Here is a 21,017-nt window from a genome sequence, read left to right as displayed (position 1 = left end):
AGTGCCCGGCGCAGTGCCCGGCGCGGTCGGGCTCCTGAGGCGCGCGCTTCCAGGAGACCTTGGGAGAGGGAAAAGGACACTCCGCGTGGGTCCTCTCGTGCAGCTTGGGATCGGGGATGCCTAGTGTTACCCAAAGCTCATCAGCTCAGGAGCTTGTTTCTTCCCGGGTTTCCTGGGCTCGGAGGGTGCTGCTCCATCACCCGCCCGCCTTCCATCCTCTCTCTGCTCCACTCCCTGCCTTGGGAGACCAAGTGACCTGAGAGATCCCTGAGCCCCGGTAGATGCCCTCCTATCCTTCCAGCCTCCCCCAACGCCCAGCCTGAGAGCTCAGGTCCTCTTGGAGGGGGTACTGACCTAGCCTCAGGGTCTGGCGGGAGGGGAAAGGTCTTTCTCTCTTAAACGTGCTTCTCTATGACTATGTTGCAGGCGTCGCTGTACTCCTTAGCTCTGAAATGCCTTATCAGTCTCTCCACGATCATCCTGCTCGGTCTGATCATCGTGTACCACGCCAGGGAAATACAGGTAATTTAGGTTCTGATGTTTATGAATGACCCAAAGCCGGGGCACTGGCCTGGAGAAGCGCAAGGCAGCAGACAGACAGAGCAGCTGCTTCCTGGCCCGCCTGCCCTTGCTCGAGGTGACAGAAGACACGGGCTGTGTTCTCCGATGCTAGCATCCCACCTGAGCCTCCCGAAAAGACACCCCAACAGTGCAACATGCCAGCGTGCCTGGGTTCTTAGGGTGGATTGTCCAACGAAAGCCAGAGTCGCCCCACTCCTCTCTAGGTTACTTCACTTCTCAGTCGCCCCACTCCTCTCTAGGTTGCTTCACTTCTCTTTTGTTTGCCTGCAGACCAGCTATGCACTGTCTGTCCATTAGCCTGGGTTCTCATTTGTTGGTTTGATTTGCTTTGACTTCCGTTTGTTTGATAACACGTCTTTCTGGTAGGGATACCCTTCGGGAAATTGTGCCCATCTATGTTCCCTCCCGAAATGTAGCTGCTAGAGGAGAATAGGCACTTGGTTCTCTTTACAGTGCTACCCCTTTTTTTCATGCTCCCCCCCGCATCCCAGTGTTAAAAGACAATAGATCTGGGTTAATCTTAGACTAAATTTGTGTATTCGATACTTTCATATCTTCTTAGCCTTCTTTTTTTTTCACTTTAGATGTCATGTGAGAGCAGAAGCCACTGCCCTTGAGAGTTGTGTGATTAGAAAAACAAATGTTTGTCTTGTCAACAGCACCCAGGAATGCTGCTCTTAGCTTTGGCTCTTATCCACCACCAGAATACTTGGAATAAAATCCACAGGGCAACACCTTTTAGGTTGTTTACTCTGCTGTAATCGGCAGGGTAGTTATATCCCAGTAATCAGGAATATTAAGATCATGGGTTAAAATATCTTAAATTTTCCAAAAATTAAGAGAGATTTCGTGGTTGAGAACACAGACTAATTTGTGTTTTCGGATTCGGGGAGTATTTGTTAGCTGTCAGTGGACCTCAGAAATCAGCCCTCATGCCCTTTGAATAAAAAACAAGGTTAATAACTTTCCACTTAAATAACTTAGTATTGATTATTAGTTTATTTTATGTTAGCATCAAAAAACCTATACTCACTAGGGAAGAAATAGGTTTTAACTATTGCCCCCCAAAAAGGTTAAAGTACTTATTGACCCCCAGGAGGAGAGGGAAATCTAGCTTTCAGATTTGTGTGGTTCAAGGGATGAAATTAGAGACTGAGGATTAGAGAAAGTAAGAATATCAAAAGGTAATTAATCAAAGTGTATTGGGAAACAAACTCCAAAATTGTAACCATTTACAATTTTCTCTAATCAGTACTAGTGACTATGGACTTTTGAAATTCTTAGTCATTTTGAAGTGCTGCTAAAATGTAACTTAAATGGGGAGGGTTTCATTTATCATGGAAAAATTAGATGCTAAAGTTGGGAAGGAGCAAAATAGGCCTCGGGGTCTTTTGGCCCATTTTTCCAGGAGACAGAACTAAAGTCAGAAGGATTGTGTAACTTGCCAGTTCCATCACTGGACCATCTCTCTAAACTCACAAGTATTCTTATCCCACTCCCCCCAAAAAAGAGTATTAGAATATCTAAATAAGTTTTTGTTTAAATGAAGTAACTGGCGGTCAGAGATGGGGCGCAAGTGGCAGAGCTTGTGTCTGGCATATGTGCTCAGTCCCTGGCATCTGGTTGCCCTTACTCTAAGCGCTGCTGGCAGTGCCTCACCCCACAATTCAAAATTAATGACCTGGGGCCAGAGAACTGGACAGCGGGGAAGGGGAAGGTGCTTGCCTTGCAAGTGGCCTATTCAGGTTCAGTCCCCGGTAGGTACCCCATATGGTCCCGAAGCCCTGCTAGAAGTGATTCCTAAGTACAGAGCTAGGAGTAAGCCCTGAGCATTGCAGGGTGTGGCCCCCGAACTGAAAAGTAATTAAGCAATTAATTGAAAAATCAAGTCACTTAAATGATTTAATCTTTTGTTTAGAAATGAGAGTGTTCTACTTTGCTCTGGAAAAAGACTGATGTTTTATTATATTATCCTCATTGTCATTATCACCATCATCACCATTAAATATCTTCTTGTATTGTTTGCTCTGAAATATGGACAGGCAAGGAAATCTGATGGTGTTTACATGAAGAGAAGCATGAAAACACACGACAAAAATTATTGACAGGTATTTAAAAAAATAGCATACAGGAGTCAAAAAATAAGCTGTCAAATGTTAATGATGTGTTGTAAAAAATACAGATATCGTATCAGAACTCTGGAAGCTTATAGACACTGCAAAATTACAGAAAGTCACGTGTTCACAGATTCTTTCACACTGTATAGAATTCCACTCAGCTGATCTTCAGGAGTATTTCTTTCTACAAATGGAAATACCGCTGAGTGTATGCATGACGTAGGTGACACAAATGGGGACATGGATCATCCCTGGCAGGCACAACAACACAGTGCAATTCTAACTATTGTGGAAATTCTAAGAAATCACAGTACACCAATATTTTAAGTATTATACGTAATAGGTGTCAGCAACCAAGCAATCACCCTTAAGCCAATACAGAATAGACGCCTGGGCTACTATTTATTGAGTCGGTACCCTTTGTGCCCAGTGTTTTATCTGGAGGAATAATCCCCCTTAAACAGAGGTTGTGGATTCTTGCTGGAGCTGCTTTTCAAATGGATATATATAAATATAGGGCGACTGAGCTAGAATTTCAAGGATCAGAAAAATTAGGAACTTTATTATTTATCCAGGGAGTAGTCGGAATATTTATCCAGGAATATTCATTTTTGAATGCTTGAGGAGAAGCTCTGTGAGAGCAAGTGCACAGAGTAATTGTGTGTGTGACAGACCCTGTTTGAACTAAACCCCTGTTCAGTTGTTCTGTCACACCTGTAGAGGGTGTGTGTGTGTGTGTGTGTGTGTGTGTGTGTATTCTAAGTCACAAGCAAATTGGCAATTATCAGTTTACTATAAAGAATTTCAAATATGTCAATTGGCTTTGAGCTAAGGAATGAAATGCAGGAGGGGTCATGTTACCATTCCGAGAATGTCCTTGGATGCAGAAGAGAGTCGAAAATGACAGGTTTTATTTTTAGCATGTCCGTATGACGATTGGAAAGAGAGAGCTGGCAAGTGTGGGTTTCTGGCACATGATCCAGTTTCTCACTGTATTCGGGAAAAGCATGAGGATAGTCAAAAGTTCTGGCTCTCTGTCTGCCAGAATTACTTAATGAATCTTGGGGAGTCCCTGACATTTCCATTGAGAACCTTGGAAAGCGGGCCATATGACCTTTCACAACTGTTGATGACATATTTTGGGGAAAGGAGATGGTTCAGGTGCTGGTTTAGGAAGTGCTTGTTTGGAAATAGTAGAAGAGGGAAGCTTGGGAAGAACCCAACTCAGGAAGTTTTAACTTCAGAGTCATTTTTCAGTACCACAGACAGCTCAATGCATGGGCTCCAGTTTGTTCATTTCACTAATTGCTTTCATATATCCCCCAGCAGAAAAAAAAAAAGCAGTCCATTTTTCTGCCTCAATACTTACATAAAATCAGATATAGTTAGGAGCACATTCTCAGCTAAGTAGATATTCGATTTTTTCAAGTAGACTTTTCTCTTTGCTTCCCTCTCCTCTGGGGCTTGGGAAGCGTTTTGCTGGTGGAAGGAATCCAGAACAAAGTAGAGATCCTCTTAAGCTCTCCAGCATCCATAAAAAGTGAGTGTGGAATTTCACTTGATAGTTTCAGTATCACTGCTCTATCATGGCTGCAAGATTCAGCATTTGCTGAGAGGCAAACTGCACTTTTCTAAGCTGAGAAAAAAAAAAACGCTTGGACTTTCTGATTCTTGTGGAATTTTGCAGAAATGGTGGGTACTTTTTTTGAAGGCATTTTTGCTGGAGGTTGTGAGACCAATAGTATCATATAAGAAATGGCATTAAGAGAAATTGATTTTTTTGACGGGGGTTCCTTTTGCTGAGAACTAATGCTCATGGTTTCCTCTTGGCATTGTGTTTTAGAGTTGGATGATAGAGGCCTAAAAATGGGAAGAATCGCAATGAGCAATTCTCTCTACCTGTGCATGGACACCACATAGCGGAAGGAAAAGGGAAGGATGGCAGGACCTTATCTGTCTTTCAGCACTTCTCAGCTATTTGGGGAATAATAGCCTTAGTCATGGATGTACTCAGTGGATGTGGAAACTCACCTTCAGTGGGCCAAAGAGGGGTGCTTTCTGTACCCTTTCTACAGAGTGCATGCAGGTCCTTTCCTGAACAAACAGGAAATGTTGCCTCTTGGAATTGCTATTATTGACTTTTTTGTTTTGTTTTTTGGGGTCACACCTGGCAATGCCCAGGCATTACTTCTGGCTCTGTACTCAGGAGTTACTCAGGCAGTGCTCGGGGGACCATATGGGATGCTGGGGATCGAACCCGGGTTGGTCGCATGCAAGGCAAATGCCCTCCCACTGTGCTATGACTCCAGCCCCCGGAATTTCTATTAAGAAAATAGTTTCATGTAGTGAAAATCCTTCAAATGGTACCTAAGAGTTCATCACTGTGGAGAGTCACTGCGGCTTCCTCGCAGTCCAGCTCCTTGGAGGCAGTTTGTGCAACGCCTCTGAGCAGTAACTCCAGAGAGCTTGTGCGCGGTCAGACGTGCCATAGGTCCACACAGTCCTTGCTCCATCTATCTCAGAGGTTTTGCTTCGTCAGCATGCAGAGGCTTGGCTCTTCCCAAGCCGCCGCTTGTCTCATTTCATGCATGCACCAAGGTGTGCTGATAAGAAGTGACTTTTGAGGTGTTTGCTTTTACACACACAGTACCAAGAGTGCCCTTTCCTTGTACTTCTCTCGTGGAATTAGAGTAAATCCGTGTGATAAGTACCCCTCTGCCGCACGCTTGCATCAGGGGAGGGCTTGCGTTTCAAATGGAAGGTGTTGCCACAGAGCTCTTCCCAGCTACGCTCCCCCAGCCTCATGCCCCATATCATCATCAGTGTTGATTCTTAGAGAACTGGTCTTTGGCCTTTTGAAGTCTAAAATGTTTCTTTTGGGGCTTCGGTCCAGCCAGGCTGTGTTCAGGGCTTACTTCTAGCTCTGCACTCTAGAATTGCTCCTAGGGGTGCTCAGGGGGCCACACAGGAATCAACCCAAGATTGTGTGCATGCAAAGCAAGTGCTGTATGCTGTACCTGCTCTACTATCTCTCTGGCCCCAAAGTTCAAAAAGTGTTTGTGAATTGTTTTTTTCTGGAGAAAAAGAATTTAAGGATAAAACTCAGAGTGTTGAATACTATTTGCCACCCTGGGCAATGCCTGGTAGTGCATTATCTATTCTGCTGACAAATTCAATCAACATTATAAAGAGGCCAGACAGTCATTGCCAAGTCATAGTTAGATGATTTGGGAAACTTGAGAGGCCTTTGGTAAAGATGAAGGAAGGTGCAGTTAGAAGGAGTGACCTGCAGTGGTGTTCTGCGTCTCTGTCTCTATGCCACACAACTGTCCATGAGGCTAGGTAGGTGCCCCCAGTTGTCCATGAGGCTCCCAAGGAAAGAAAGGTGGACATCTCACGTGAATTATATTATCTGTTGTGGCGTGCTCAGTCTGAGCCTGCGTCTCTGTTGCCAACCGCTTCTGCTGCTGTGGTAATAGGAAGCCTCATCCCCCTGACTTGGAGTCTCGCTGTAGTGATGCGCTTGCTCAGGACTTCCTTGCTCGACCTGCCTGTGTGAAGGGCTCTGCATTATTAACAACGTGACACTAAATAAAGCCATCCGCTGTACTTACAGAGCAGCATCACGAATGGGGAGTGCGACTTTAGGGTTCTGGCCATGGACTTGCTTCATGGGCCAACCTGCTCCTAGTCATGTTTTTCTATAGCTTGGGTTGAGTGGGGGGCAGTGGGTGGCCCAATACTCACCCTACAGGGCAAACAGAGGAGCATGCACTGATTTCCCTTCCTGAAAGAGGCTTTTCCGGGCCTTCCTAGAGAAAATGCTTGCTTGTTAGGATGGCGTACAGACAATGGGGTGTTACTGTGGGAGTTTATTTTTAACCTGAAACTCCTCAAGGATTCCAGAGACTGTGGATAGGGAGCAGAGAGGTTATGGGGAACTCCCTTTTGTTGTCTGTAAGAAAATTGATCGTCTGCTTCCAGTCTGTACACCTCATGAGTGCTTACCAGGTCCAGCCTGTCCATTTTCAGAACAATTCTTCCTTTGAAAAGATTTCCAAACAAAGGCTGGGGGCCAGGGGAGGGAATCTGGCTTTATTCCTGACACACTTAACATTTTAGAAGTTTCTCACCTTTGCCAGGACAAAGGAAAATTACACAAGATCAAAGAAAAAGAGGCGGGGCTGGAGCGCTAGCTCAGCGGGTAGGGTGTTTACCTTGCACATAGTGGACCCGGGTTCAATTCCCCCCATCCCATATGGTCCCCCGAGCACCACTAGGAGTGATCCCTGATCATCACCAGGTGTGACCCATAAAGCCAAAAGCCAAATAAATAAATAAACAAAAAAGAAAGACAAAGCAGTCACAGAAATCCTCATCAGGAGCCACGAATGACCTACCCTGTGCTGAAAGGAATTTCCCTGGCCCTGGCTGAGGAGGAGCCCCCGGCAGGGGCAAGTTTTTCTGGAGAGTCCTGCAGACCATTAGCATCTGGTGAGGGGGAACAAGTGAGGAGGTATTGGAACTCAGAGCCAGGCCAGAACTCGAAGGGACAGCCCTGCGGATAGGAGGTGACAAGAGAGAGCAAGGGAGAGTCTAAAGTTGACTCCCAGGGATTGGGGTATAGCAGCTGCACCCATGAGGTGCAGGGGAAGGTCACTCACAGTGGGCAAGGTATGGAATCAGAAATTTTTGCACAATCTATTGACTGTTTCTGGTGATGCCAGCGAAATCGAAAGCTGGGTGGTAATTTAGATGGGAAAGTTCTGGGCTAGAGATTACTTGGACCCATTGGAATAGATAAAGGTCACTTGGGGCATCTGGAGAGAGAGAAGTTGATCCATCACCCATTTTAGCGGCGGAAGGAAGGAGGCATGAAGAGGGAGAGGAACGACTTACCCTTGCAGTGGGAGTGGGAAGGGGGCAAGGAGATCTTGTGAGCAGTCTCTAATATTGACGTGGAAAAGAATCCCTTTTGGATCTGACCGGTTGAAGGTCATTGCTGACCTTGAGCAGTTTGGAGAGTGGTGGAGACAGACACAGACTTCAGTTCCCAGTGGAACACAATGCGTTTCTTCCCTGGCACCTCGCTGCAGGGCAAACAATCCACATTAGTTAGATCTCTCCCTGTTCCTTTCTAGGATTATTCCCCATGGGGCTGAGGATGAGTCTGATTGCCTTAGTCAAGAGCAGCTGTTCAGCTGAATCTCCTGTTTAGATCTGAGAGGTCCCCAATCCCTTCAGGTGGAAGCTGCCAGAGGGGGGTTATTCCTCTTCATCAAAAGGGCTATATTTGGGGGCAGAAGGAAAACAAGGGTGGTAATATCTGTGCCCGACACATATGAAGCCCTGACTTTGACCAGTAAAACTCCCTCTGGGCACCACTGGGTGGAGCCGTGGTGGGCTCGAGCACCCACAGTGAGCATCCCCTTGGAAAGCAAAAAGCAAAAGGAGACCAGTGCAGTACACTCACTACTAATAGTTCATTTTCAGCCGTCGCTTCGCGCGTGCTGTTAGCAGGAAACGCTTGTAAATCGTGTGGCTCCACATCTGCCCTCCCTGCTAAGCAGCCTTGGTTTCAGACCCGCATGTCAGCCTCAGGATTATTCGCACCTCTGCGTTCAGTGGCAGGCGCCCCGCCTGAGCTTTTGAATTGGTGGGAAATTTTCTTCCCCGCACATGGTCAGCTGTAGGGACTGGGACCTGGGGACCATGCCTGCCACTGGCGCCCCGACCATGTGTAACCTCTTCTGAGTTCTGGGTGGACTGTAGGTTTTCAGCATGGGCTTTTAGACGCCCGGCTCATAGTCTGAGTGAGCAGCAGGCAGAGCTCTGGAGACCTTGTCTTTTTGTGGTTTGTTTGGTTTTGTGGGGGAGCCATCTGCTCCTCTGTGATATTGACCCTGACATTCTGACAAGCAGCTCACGCATCTCTAAAGGAATGTCATGAGTGAGACCCAGCCCTGCTGGTTCTGTCTTCCCTGTGAGCTCGGACTCCTGATCTCCCAGATGCTTAATGAATCCCTGGAAGAAAGAACACCAAGCACAGTTCATCCCAGCCACGATCAGGCAAATGTCATGACAAGGGCTCTTACACATATTTATATATATATATATATATATATTTAATTTTTATTAGTGAGACACCATGAGGTCTTACACATATTTTTAAACATTTTATCTTTGGGGGTCACACGGGCAATGCTGGAGGCAACTCCTGACTCTGCTGGACAGTGTTCCTGAAGCTCTCAAGAGAACAGCATAGTGCAAGGATAGAACCAAAGTTGGCAGCTGTGAGGCAAACGCCTAAATCCCTGTACGACTTCTCTGGCCCAGAATGTTAATATTTTTCTCCCCAGATCATCTAGTCAGTGACTATTTATGTTACACAATTCTAAAGCAGAAGCCAGGAGACAGGATATGTTCATTTGGTCTCACCACCCTGAGTGGTTGATTATTTTGGTCCTAATGTATTTAGATCGAGTAGATAGTCACAGTCAAGTTCTCTGCCTCAGCAGACAGAAACTTGATGTTCTATCCATGGAATTTTCTATTGATTTTCCCGTGGTGTTATGCTCACTGAATAGCTCCAACGTTTTGTTTTGGTTTGGTTTGGTTTTCGTTTTTCTCTACCATGTAGATACAATCAATATGATCTATTCCCTTACTCTTTTTTTTTTCTTTTTAAGTTTGGACACTTAAGAAAATTACAAGAACCTATTAAAATAATTTCTGTAATGAGCCCTCTTGCCGATGAACTTTTGTGAGTATCTCTGATGATTTCGTAAGGATGAATTGCCAAGCAGGAATTGACTTAGATAAAGGCTATTTGAGGCAACTAATAGTTTGTCAAATTGTCCTTCCAAAGTACATACAAAGTACTAAATTTAAAAAAACGATTGGGTTATTTTTCTGGAGGGTCTCACTCTAGTTCTACTGTTACTTTATCTTTTTTTTTATTTGAAAAACTTGTTGTTTTGAAGGGCCATGTCTGACAGTGCTCAGGGCTTGCTCCTGGCTTTGTGGTTAGAGATCACACCTGACAGGACTTGGAATTAAATGGTGGCCAGTTCCGTGGCAAGACCCTTACCTCTGTATTAACTTGATGGCCTGCAGCTTTTAATTTGGCACTTGATACCTAATAAATCCAGGGAACTGCTTCTCCTTTCTCTTTTATACCTTCCTCTTTTTCCATAATTTTTGGTTTCTAGATATTGGCCGACCTGGTTTGCAAAAGAATATCTATATTTGTGGGCCCAGAGCAGTAGTACAGTGGGTAGGGCACTTGCCTTGTACAGGGCCAACTTGGGTTTGATCCCCAGTGCCCCGTATGGTCCCCCAAGCTCTGCTAGGAATGATCGCTGAATGCAGAGCTAGGAGTAAGACCCAAGCATTTGTGGTGTGGCCCCCAAACAGAACAAAACAAAAAGAATATTCCCAGTTAGTAATTTGTGTTTATATGAAAACAATATGAAAGCAGTGTCGGAAGATCCCTGCATCCCCTATATTCAAATATTTTCAATGCTTTTTGTTATGGGAAGTTGTAAGACAATCATTAGTGGAATGTTTGGCTCCAAAATTTCCCACTATACAATCATCTTTAGCTTGCTTACTGTGTATTTGCTTTTTGGGGTTGAGGGTTGTTATTTTTTGTTCGTCCGTTTATTTTTCTTTCAGCCTAACTTGGTGACTTTGTGTATCCTCCTGAGTCAGGGTGTCTGGGCCTTGACCCAACTCTTCCTCTAACTGGCAAGATACTTCATCTCTCTGAACTTCCATTTCTCTGTTTTTGCAAGGGAAACTGGAGAGGCCTATCTCTTTCACCAATTGGGCAAGAAGGGGAGCAGTGGGAATGGTTTAAGAAGAGAATTAATATATATATATTAATATATATATGGAGGAGAATGCTGCCTGGCATGTGCTGAAGGCTATTTGGGTATCAGCTGCCAGTTATTAGCTATTTTGGGATTTGTTGGGGGTGGAAAGGGGAGACTTGGTGCCCAGCATTTCTGGCCTTTGGGACACTCTGGTGCATGGTTTTTTGTTTGTTCTTTTCTTAACAAGACTTAAGTGAGGGAACAGAAACAAAAAGGTGAACTTGCAGTGTTTATCTGTTGGTTAATGCATACACACACACTTACATACACATGCACTGTCACTGTCACTGTCCTCCCGTTGTTCATCAATTTGCTCTAGCGACCCCACTATCTCCATTTTGATATTTGTTGTTATTGTATTTGGCATATTGAATACATCACAGGTAGCTTGCCAGGGTTGGAGCAATAGCATAGTGGTAGGGCGTTTGCGTTGCGCACAGCCAGCCTGGCCAAGCCGGGTTTGATTCCCTCTCGGAGAGCCCAGCAAGCTACTGAGGGTATCTTGCCTGCACGGCAAAATCTTGCAAGCTACCTGTGACATATTCAATATGCCAAACACAGTAACAACAAGTCTCAAAATCGAAACGTAACTGGGCCCACTCGAGCAAATTGATAAACAACGGGAGGACAGTGACTTACACCTGCACACACAGTTGCAATAAAATGCAGTTAAAAAAATAAGTGTAGTCTCCAATAGGCACCACTAGTATACTTTAGTAACCTTAATTAGTTCTGAGTCCCACTGCAAGCTGCTGGCTCTCTGAGGTCTGTGTTCATCTTGACTGCTTTGCCTCAGATTCGTCAGCCCCACTGAACTCCATGCTGGTATCTGTCTGTTACCGAGGTAGCCGGTTCGCACCCCAGCAGTTGACTATGCTTTCTGCCAGCAACTTGGCAAGCAGCATTAACTCCTTCAGGCACCTCCTTCCCACTAATTAGGGCCCTGGTGGCTTAAAAGAGTTAAGTGTGACTCTCTGAAAAGTTAGCAAAGGGAATAAGTTGGATCATGGAAAATTCTGGTATTAACCCCCTGTTGGAAGGACAAGAGGTAGTAAACGGCTCCAGACATATTGGTAACTATATGAATGGGCTTCCTTTCCAGCTGCCATTCATTGTAGGCTAATGCCATATTTAAACGCAAAGCATTTCCCCCTTCCGGTCTGGGTTTCTTTCTGGGGAGAGTTTTGTTTTGTATGTCACTGCTCCCTGGCATGGAGCTGTGATCTGAAGGCTTTGAGAAGGATTATTGAGAGTCCAGAGAACAGGCAATATTCTGAGAATGTTCTTGGTACAATGACTGGCTTTCCTCCTCCTCAGGGAGCTTGCACCCGCTCTTCCGGGTTTCAAGCAATCATTGGCCAAGGCTATGCTGACCTGAGTAGATGAGTTTCGGAAATTCTTCCACGCACATCATTTATCCTATGCTTTCTTGACTATTCTGAGCATTTTAACCCAATTATGTTTTGGCCCATAAGTGTTCAGATGAGATTGCTTCCAAGTAATCTGATTATTGAAATTTGAATCAATGGTCTTCCTTAGTCACTGAGATAGTCTCTGTCTTACCCAAGAAGCATTAGTCTCCCCAAGAAATTCTACGCAACATTTGTATGCTAGCACTGATGCAAATGTTCTGCGTTTTGGAGAGGATGTGCTAGAGTGTAGATGTCATGGTTTTGACCTAGGATAAATCTTTTCTTAGATTATTGTGTTTTTGTCATGACAGTAAGAAAATACCTGGCTACTTATTCCTTGAATTGCTTCTTTTTTTTCTGGACCGCATGATTAAAAGGAATTTTTATTCCAGTTCAGGCTATTTAAAATCACAGGCTTTTACAATCACAGGCTATTAAGAAAATCATGAAGATTAATATTTGTTGAGGTTGCAAGCATGTAAATAATAGAAAAAGAAGGGATACAAGACTTACTCATAGTCACTGCACACTTTTACAAAGGTCGGTCTGGTATGTGGAGACAGATACCCAGGCAGAGTTATTGAGATCAAGCTTAGTCTATTTGACTTTCACTATGAAACTCTAAAAGTCTGGACCTTCACAAACTTGCCATCAGCCCTGTTTCATATTGCCAAATTCCCTCCAACGTGGAAAAAGTTCATAGATCAAAGAGCACACAGTGTTCTCTGTCCTTTGAAGTGGCCTCAGATGTTTGGATAGTTAACTGTGCTATCAGTTTAAAGCATGGGCTGGCTTTAAGGTTACGGGAAACATCACTGATATTAATGCACCTTATTGAGAAATATTTTGAGTAGAATTTTGGGGCCTGAGCTATAGTACGTGGGTAGGGTGCTTGCCTTGCATGTGGCTGACCAGGGTTCTATCCTTGTGATCTCATATGGTCCTCTGAGCACCGCCAGGAGTAGTTCCTGAGTGTGGAGCTAGAAATAACTCCTGAGCACTGCTGGTATGTACCCCGAGAAGAAAAAAAATATCTTGAGTAGAATTTTACTTCTTTCCCATGAATATTTTACTCTAGTCTCATGCATAGAGATTATCTGTCACTGTAGCACTGTCCTCCCGTTGTTCATCGATTTGCCCGAGTGGGCACCAGTAACGTCTCCATTGTGAGACTTGTTATTACTGTTTTTGGCATTTTGAATACGCCACAGGGACCTTGCCAGGCTCTGCCATGCGGGCGGGATACTCTCAGTAGCTTGCCGGGCTCTCCGAGTGGGAAGGAGGAATCGAATCTGGGTCGGCCGCATGCAAGGCAAACACCCTATGATAAGAAGGATACTTCATGGATACGCATGTGGACTGACCTTCAGAAATTAAGCAGAACAAGAGAATCAAAGAGAACTCTCTGGCACGCATCTTTGGGGAGACTTGCAGGAGGTGGGGGCACAGCAGTGGAATGAGGCATGAAAACTCCCTGTGGCTTGAATAGGTTTTTAATATCGTGTCGAAAGGCTCACTGTAGTTTTTGTTTTTTCCCCCTTCAGTCTCTCTGGTTTGCCTGGCTCTTTGCTGCCCCTTCTTTGCTAACCTTTCCCCTGTTTCCACTGCTGCTGTTGGTCACATACCTAGGCATTCCTGTGCCCTGGTACTAAAGAACATGCCACCAGCTGGCATGCCCAGCCTCTTGCTTAACCTGGGCAAACAGATGACTTCAGCTGTGGCTCTTGGAATCAACCAGTTCACCAATTGTGCCTGTCCCATTGCTCTTGGCTGCCACCAGCCACAGAGGAAACATGTGCTTGTGTTGGAGTTTTGGGCTGTGTCTTTGCAGACGAGTTCTGTGCAGGGCTCCAGCGTTGGGGTGATGGAGAGTGGGATGAACTATCATCTTCACACCCCATTAGGAGCCACATGGCTCCATGGAGGAACCAGGTTCCGCCAAGGCCAAGAGAAAGCAGCTTTAGGGGGCCGAGAGGAGGGGTACCTGGCTTCCAAACCGCTCTGATACTGGTCATGTTCTCAGGCCAAATCTAATTTTTTTTAAAAAAAAATTCAATTGTTCTTTTCCTCTCCCCGTGTTGGTTTAATGATGTCCTGTCCACTGGCTTGCCCCCAAAGCAGTGCTGCTATTTCACCCGTCTTTCTTAGACACAAGACACAGCCATGGGTCCTGAGATGCCTCCCTGCCCACCCCATCCCCCTGCCCTGGCAGGTCAGCACAGCAGGGCTTCGACACCATCACCATCACTTCCCCCTGCTTGTAGGATCCCTTCAGCCCAGCGGGCCTCCCTCTCCCTCATCAGGTGTTTCCATCACCTGTTCCCCAGTCTTGGGTTCCCTGGGGAACCTTCTGAGGAAACTCAAGCTGTTTTGAAATTGCTAGTCTCCCGTGTGTTCCTCGCCACCTCTGGCCCTTAGGGACCTGTAGAGGATAAGGGTTGATTTCCCTCTCGTCCCTGTGGCAGGACAGATAGATAGGAGGGAGGACATAGAGACGACACTGAGGTCCACAGCTGGTGCCTGAATGTAGGATGAGGTTCTGTGTGAAACCCAGGGGCAAAGTCCAGGGCCAGTGCACAGTTACAGATGCTCAGCAAAGTCTAGACCCACGGGGACAGAGGCAGGAGGTTTGCCCCTGGGCCCAGGTTGGCAGTTAGGAGCCCTGATGACGGATCCAGACACACTGAGGTTAGAGCTGGGCTTCCCCTTGAGTAACTCTGAGAAGCCACTTGTAACTGTCCCTTCCCCCACACTGTTTATCTGGGATCATGATTCTGCAACTCTCCTTGGGGACAGTCAGGTACATAGTCCTTCTGTCTTCATCTGTGAACTGGGGACAGCCATGGAACCCTTTTGCCATTTCAGATCAGTTCATGCTCATGGACTCACATAGCGTAAGTGCTTGCTTGTAGTTTTTTCCATAACGTCAAACGAGTGCAGAAGACATTTCACTGTGTCCACTTATAACTCCACTGATTGGGCTTTTGTCCAGCAAGATGTTGACCTAGGCTAAGGTCATGGGTTGAAGCCATGTGTGACTTCATTGATAACTCCTCGAGAAAGTAGTCGGGTCTTAGAGGGCAGGAAGCAGGAAGTTTCGGGGTGCACCCATCACCCGGGCTCTGGTTTCCCAGGGTGGCCTCCGGACCCTGAGAGGTGACTCTCTGGAGCCTTGTCACCTCATTGCAGTCGCTCCCCTTGGTGTTTCTCATCCTTCTCTGTGAGGCAGCCTTGAAGTCTCAGCAAGTTGTTCTCCATGGATGACGCCTGATGCTTTACCATCTTCAGTGCCACCCACGTTTCTGTTCCCTCCAACTTTATCTCAAGCTGCAGAATTGTGAGTTGCTTTCCAGGGTTCTTGTGGAACCCTCCCACTGCTCTTGGGAAGGTGGGATCAGAGCTGACCCCATAGATTCTTCCCTAAAATGCCAACACAGTGCTCGGCTGTGGGAAGGTGGGTGACCTAGCAGTTGTAACTACTCTTTTTTATTTTGGAGGGTGGGGGACTGGTTACACCTGTTGGTGCTCCGGCTCTACTGGCTCAGTGCTCAGGGATCACTTCTGGTGGGGCTCAGGGGACCATATGAGATGCTGGGTACCAAACCCCGGTGGGTTATGTGCAAGGAAAATATCCTACAGTCGGTACTGTCATTCTGGCCCAGAAGGGAATTACTGTTGAACTCAGAATAGTATCATGATATACAAGGCTATGGAAAGCTGGATTTGCAGAGAAGAAAAGGCCATCAGTCTGCAAATAGGTGAGCTAGTAGGTTTAAGGCTCTCTCTCTCTCTCTCTCTCTCTCTCTCTCTCTCTCTCTCTCTCTCTCTCTCTCCCCTCTATCTCCCCTCTCCCTCTCTCTCTCACACACATACACATTCTTGGGAAAGAGGGATAAAACATATATAGCCCTTGAGAAATGTTGATAGGTCAAGAAACCAGAATAATAGCGCAGAGGTTAACAGTAATACAACTATTATGCACTGCACTGGGTGTGCATAGAATAAACACATTTACACATTTCAACTATTACGGGGGGCCACACCCATCAGTGCCCAGGACTGACTCTTGGCTCTGTGCTTAGGGATCATCCCTGGAGGCCCTTGGGGAACTGTATTGGGTGTCGGGGATCAAACCAAGTTTGGCTGCTTATGAGGCAAGTGCTTTAACCCCTATGCTATCTCTCTACCCCCCCCCCAACCGTTATTTTCAGTGATGGCTCAAATAGACTTTGAAACAATTTCTTTTCATTCTCCTCTCTTAATAATCCACAGTCATCCGTCTCTTCTGCAGCTGTGCAAATGGGGATTCTAGCTTTTCTGGCTGCTTCCAAAAGTGCCTGTCTCCACTGATCCCTCCCAGGAGAAGCAGCCCCTTTGGGCAGATCTCAAACCTGAAGAGGTTCCACCAGCAGCCTCTCACTCACATGAACTTGAGTTGAAATGGTGCCTTGCAGAGTCCTCTTCGTGAGATAGCTGCTACTCCAGCATCCGTAGTTTATTCCTGGATTGTCATCATGTTCTCCATGTCCATATGATGACATTTTAGGACTCTGGGAACTGGGAGGCAATGACGCTTCTCTCTCCGAATTTTGAGACAGAATAAGGAAGCCACCTGGGGGAGAGTCCCTCTCCCTCTCAGGAGTCAGCATTTCCCTCCTCTGAGGAGAAACCTTTGTTTCCTTTGATCCCTGGCCCCCTATGACCTTCCAAGCACTGAACCAGTAGTAGCCCCGAGCACTGGGTGTGAGCATAAAATAAACACACACGTGATTTGGGCTGGAGGAATGGCCCAAGGAGGAGAAACATGTGCGTAGCATGTTTGAAACGGACATTGATCCTCAACTCTACATGCTTACCCCACCCCTATTGGTATGTGACCTTGATGACATCCGAGCACCAAATCAGCCCACACCACCCAGCTGTTTTCACTGAGCATGGTCCCTTTAGAAAAAATGAATGAGGGACTAGAACCATAGCACAGCGGTCAACCCAGGTTTGATTCCCAGCATCCCATATGGTCCCCCAGGAGTAATTCCTGAGTGAAAAGCCAGGAGTAACCCCTGAGCACTGCTGAGTGTGACCCAAAATGCAAAAAGAAAAAAAGAAAGAAAAGAATGAAGGTGTTAGTTCTAAGTGCTGGACCATGAAAGGGCTGGAGCACAGGCTTTGCATGCAGGAGCCCTAGGTTTGATCCCCAGAACCACAGGGTCCTCTGGGCACTACTGGAAATCCCCCTCCCCCCCCCCACACACACTCAGCACAACTAGGGAGACCCTTAAATCTCCTTCCCCAAAAGAATGAGCAATCGAGTGGATAATTTTAAAGACACATGATGATTGGTACTGTTCAGTGTCAAGCTTTCCTCTAGCCTGTTTGTTTCCTCTCATGCCTCTCATTTGAAATGTGTTGGGGTGACCGTGGGTGCTTCAGAGGTGAATGAATGAGGCTTCTCAGGGGTCCTGCAACTGAGTGGGACTTGTCTGCAGTTATCACGAGAGGTAGCACAACGTTCCTTTGCCTGGGTCCCTGCTGCTGAATTTGCATCTCTAAATGACTGGTCTGTCTATCACCACACCTGTCTTTTCCCATCGCTCTTCCACATAAAATATTGAGTCTTGCCTCTAAAATTAGATGTACTCAGGGAGGAGTGACAGAAGAAAAGGGATATTCCTTCAGGAATGAGCAGAAAGACAGACTGCCTGGGGACAGATTTGCCGTAGAAGGAAAAGTGAGACCCAGGAAGGCTGAGTGGAGTTTGTAAGGTACTTTGAAGCAGGCATGGCATTGGGTTAGAGAACTGCATCTTACCTAAATGACTAGAGTAGGACAAGATAAAAATCAAAGTCAGTCACCTGAGCTTCCTGCTTCATGGCTATTTTTTGGAAAGGGGAAAAGAATACCAAAATAGCCAGCTTCTGCCAGAGACACAAGCCTTCCCATGCTAAGGGTACTTGTATACATAGTATTTCCTTTAATCCCCACTGTACTTCCTATTCAGTTAAAGAAGAACACAGCTGAGATTCACATTCACACCTCAGACTTCCAAAGCTCTTTACTTTTGGCACTTGGTCCCTAGGGTCAGGTAGAAGGAAGGAAGGAAGGAAAGAAGGAAGGAAGGAAGGAAGGAAGGAAGGAAGGAAGGAAGGAAGTTAGTTCATTTTAAAATCTGGAACCAATGAGAAAAGTGCAATTTTACATATCTGTTGATAACCAGAAAAAAATAGTTAACTGCTCGAAAATTGACGAGGAAGAGTGTTTCTTCCAAAATTTACAGTATGCCGACTTCAGTTCACGGCCGTGGAATTGGGAGACCGAGCTGGAGCGAGCTCTATCCGTAATGAATCATTCTGTAAAATACATCTGAGTCCATCTTTCCTATTGGCCTCTGGAGGTTATTGAGAAAGAGCCACAGAGATGGGAGAGAAGCCAATATGCAATTAGCCAAGGAAGTGAGGTCGAGGAGTGGAAAGAGGGCAGATGACGGTAATAAAAACCTGGATGGTTCCCGAGGATCTGCCACACGTCACTCCCTACTGTGGTTGCCAGCTCAACACCTCGACCGTTTGTGGACCCCCCTTTTTTTTTTCATTTTCCCCTCGTGGGAGCACACACTCAGCTGTACTGATGGGCAGGGGGTATGGGGAAAGGTTGCTCGGGAAGGCAATGTTTCTCATGCTAGACGCTTCTGCTTCCATTCACGGCCCTGTTCATGGTCACTCTCCATAGCCCTCAAATGACTGATATTTCTTTTTGGCCACAGAAGGGCAGTCTGGCATGAGTTTTCCATTCCTTTTCTGCCACCTCAAATAGAACACACTAGATTTACTTCTCTGTACAGGTAAATTATGAACTTTTGACTTAAGCAGATACTCAGTTTCAAAAATAATCACTAGGAAATTACCTAATCCATCCTCCCCCCCAAATGAACAGATCTCTCCTGTCTCTTATTAATATGTTGATTGTCATAAATGCAGAATGTATTGGGTATGTGAAATGCCCTGCTTTAGTAGAATGTCAAAGATGCACTTTGTGACCCCCTTTGGCTAATTATTAAATTCTTTGAGTCTAAAGATTTAGTGAATTTCTGGCCTTCCTCCTCCTGCTTGTGTTTTGCTCCTTCCTCTGTTATTCCTCCATTTTCTTTCTGTCTTCTCTCCCTCCTTTATTCCCTTTCTCTCCTTCACCCCTTTTCACAACATTGAACACAATAGACTGTGGGTACTAAAGACATCCATTGTTTCATCTCTCTAATACTTGACATCATCGGCAGGCACACTTGCATCTTGATTTGCATCAGGACTTTCGGTCAAAAGGACCATCTTGGACCGAAAACCAAATGCCCGCCTATGGTCCATGAAGTGCTTAGTGATTTAGTGAGCTGATCTTTTCCACCTCTTCTGTCTGATTCGTTATCACCTTTATGCATTTGTGCAGTGTACACACACACACACACATGCACACACACACCCCACAGTGTAGATCCAAGGCTCTGCTGTCATTCTTTTTTTTTTTTAGGAACTCCTATGTGCTAGCATCTAAGCTCTTTTTTTATTTTTAATTTTTTAAAGACTATTACAAAGCCATTCATAATTGAATTTCAGTCATACAGTATTCCAACACTCATCCCTCCACCAGTACCAGTATCCCCAGGATCCTTCCCATCACCATCCCACCCTCACCCCCACCCCCTGCTTGCTTCTTTGGCAGGCGCCTTTCTTCTCCCACTGTCTGTCTCTGTCTGTCTCTGTCTCTCTGTCTTTCTCTCTGTTTCTCTGTTTCTCTCTCTCTCTCTCTCTCTCTCTCTCTCTCTCTCTCTCTCTCTCTCCTTTTGGGCGTTTTGGTTTGCAGTATTGATACTGAAAGGTTATCAAGAATATCTCTTACCTACTTTCAACACTCAGATCCTGTCCAGCATGATCATTCCCTCTGCTGTCATTCTTTAAATTTTCTTCACCTGTCCGTGTACATTTTACCTGGAATATTCTGTACATGTCCATCAACTTTATCCTATTCGGAGTTCATAATATAATAATTCTGATAATGTAATCCCATTATAAATTAGGGTGATGGTGATTATGATACAGATGGGTAATATTAGCTCAGCTCTTTCTGGGTGTCAGGGCTCATGCTAAGAGCTTCGCTTGGATTATCTTATGACTGCTTCATAATGTAGTAAATGATGGAGGGAATTGAAGTGTGGGGAAGTTGACTTGTCCAAGTCAACAAGATCACAGTTCTTGGGTATTGGTAGTGTCTTTTCAAGTAGGAAGGTGACTGGATTTTCCTGCCTGGTAGATAAGCTTCTCAGCTGACTGGGCTATTTCACTGATCTCTATGTCTCGGCAAAAAGCAGCCTGAACTCCGGATCCAAAGTGTTTGTTCCATGAGATTTGCTCTTATTTATGCTCATCTCTTCAGTCTTCATTCACCTCTGCACATTTTTTTTTGAGTGTAAAAGCAGAGAAGGAAACTGTTGTTTGTGTTTCCTCACATTTTTGTATATTTTGTCTGCTAATTAAAAAAAATCATGTTATCCTCAAATTCCATTTTTAGCAGTTGCCTAAGTTTGGAATATAATATGTTCAAAAGAGTGTGGAACTTGGAAATTCCCACTGCCTAAATCAGAAAGATTGAGGTTCCTTCTCTTTTTCTATCTGTCTCCCCCTCTCTCTTTCTCTCTCTTCACCCTCTCTCTCTCCCTCGTCTTTCTCCCTCCCACCCGCCTCTCTCACTCCGTGTGTGTGTGTGTTCTCATAAGAACATCTAAAAATATAAGGAGGTGATGTGGATAAAGTAAAGAACCGGTTGGCTAAAGTGACAAGAAAATACATTTTTACCCTACACAGACACACAGCTTTATGCCCTATTTACCACTACTGACTTAGCAACAAGATAACTAGTTATTCATTATGTCTTTGTTTTTGTTTTAGGAGCCACTCCTGGCTGTGCTCAGGGCTTACTCCTGGCTGTGCACTCAGGGATCACTCCTGGCGGGCCTCAGGGACCGTATGTGGTACTAGAGATCAAAT

The 21,017-nt window shown here is 45.5% G+C and overlaps 1 protein-coding gene across 2 annotated transcripts in view; it reads left to right on the top strand.

The window, feature by feature from the left end:
* Positions 1–21,017, top strand: part of KCNN2 (potassium calcium-activated channel subfamily N member 2) — a 373,511-nt gene that overhangs the window by 239,706 nt on the left and 112,788 nt on the right. For both annotated transcript variants that reach the window (XM_056116709.1, XM_056116710.1), the window contains one exon: positions 427–522. In XM_056116709.1, coding sequence (XP_055972684.1) covers positions 427–522 — 96 coding nt within the window. The remainder of the gene's footprint in view (positions 1–426; positions 523–21,017) is intronic.

The sequence above is a fragment of the Sorex fumeus genome, unplaced genomic scaffold, assembly GCF_029834395.1.
Source record: "Sorex fumeus unplaced genomic scaffold, SorFum_2.1 ptg000033l, whole genome shotgun sequence".
Taxonomy (NCBI): domain Eukaryota; kingdom Metazoa; phylum Chordata; class Mammalia; order Eulipotyphla; family Soricidae; genus Sorex; species Sorex fumeus.
The sequence above is the reverse complement of the archived record's forward strand: the minus strand, read 5'-3'. Positions and strand labels throughout refer to the sequence as shown.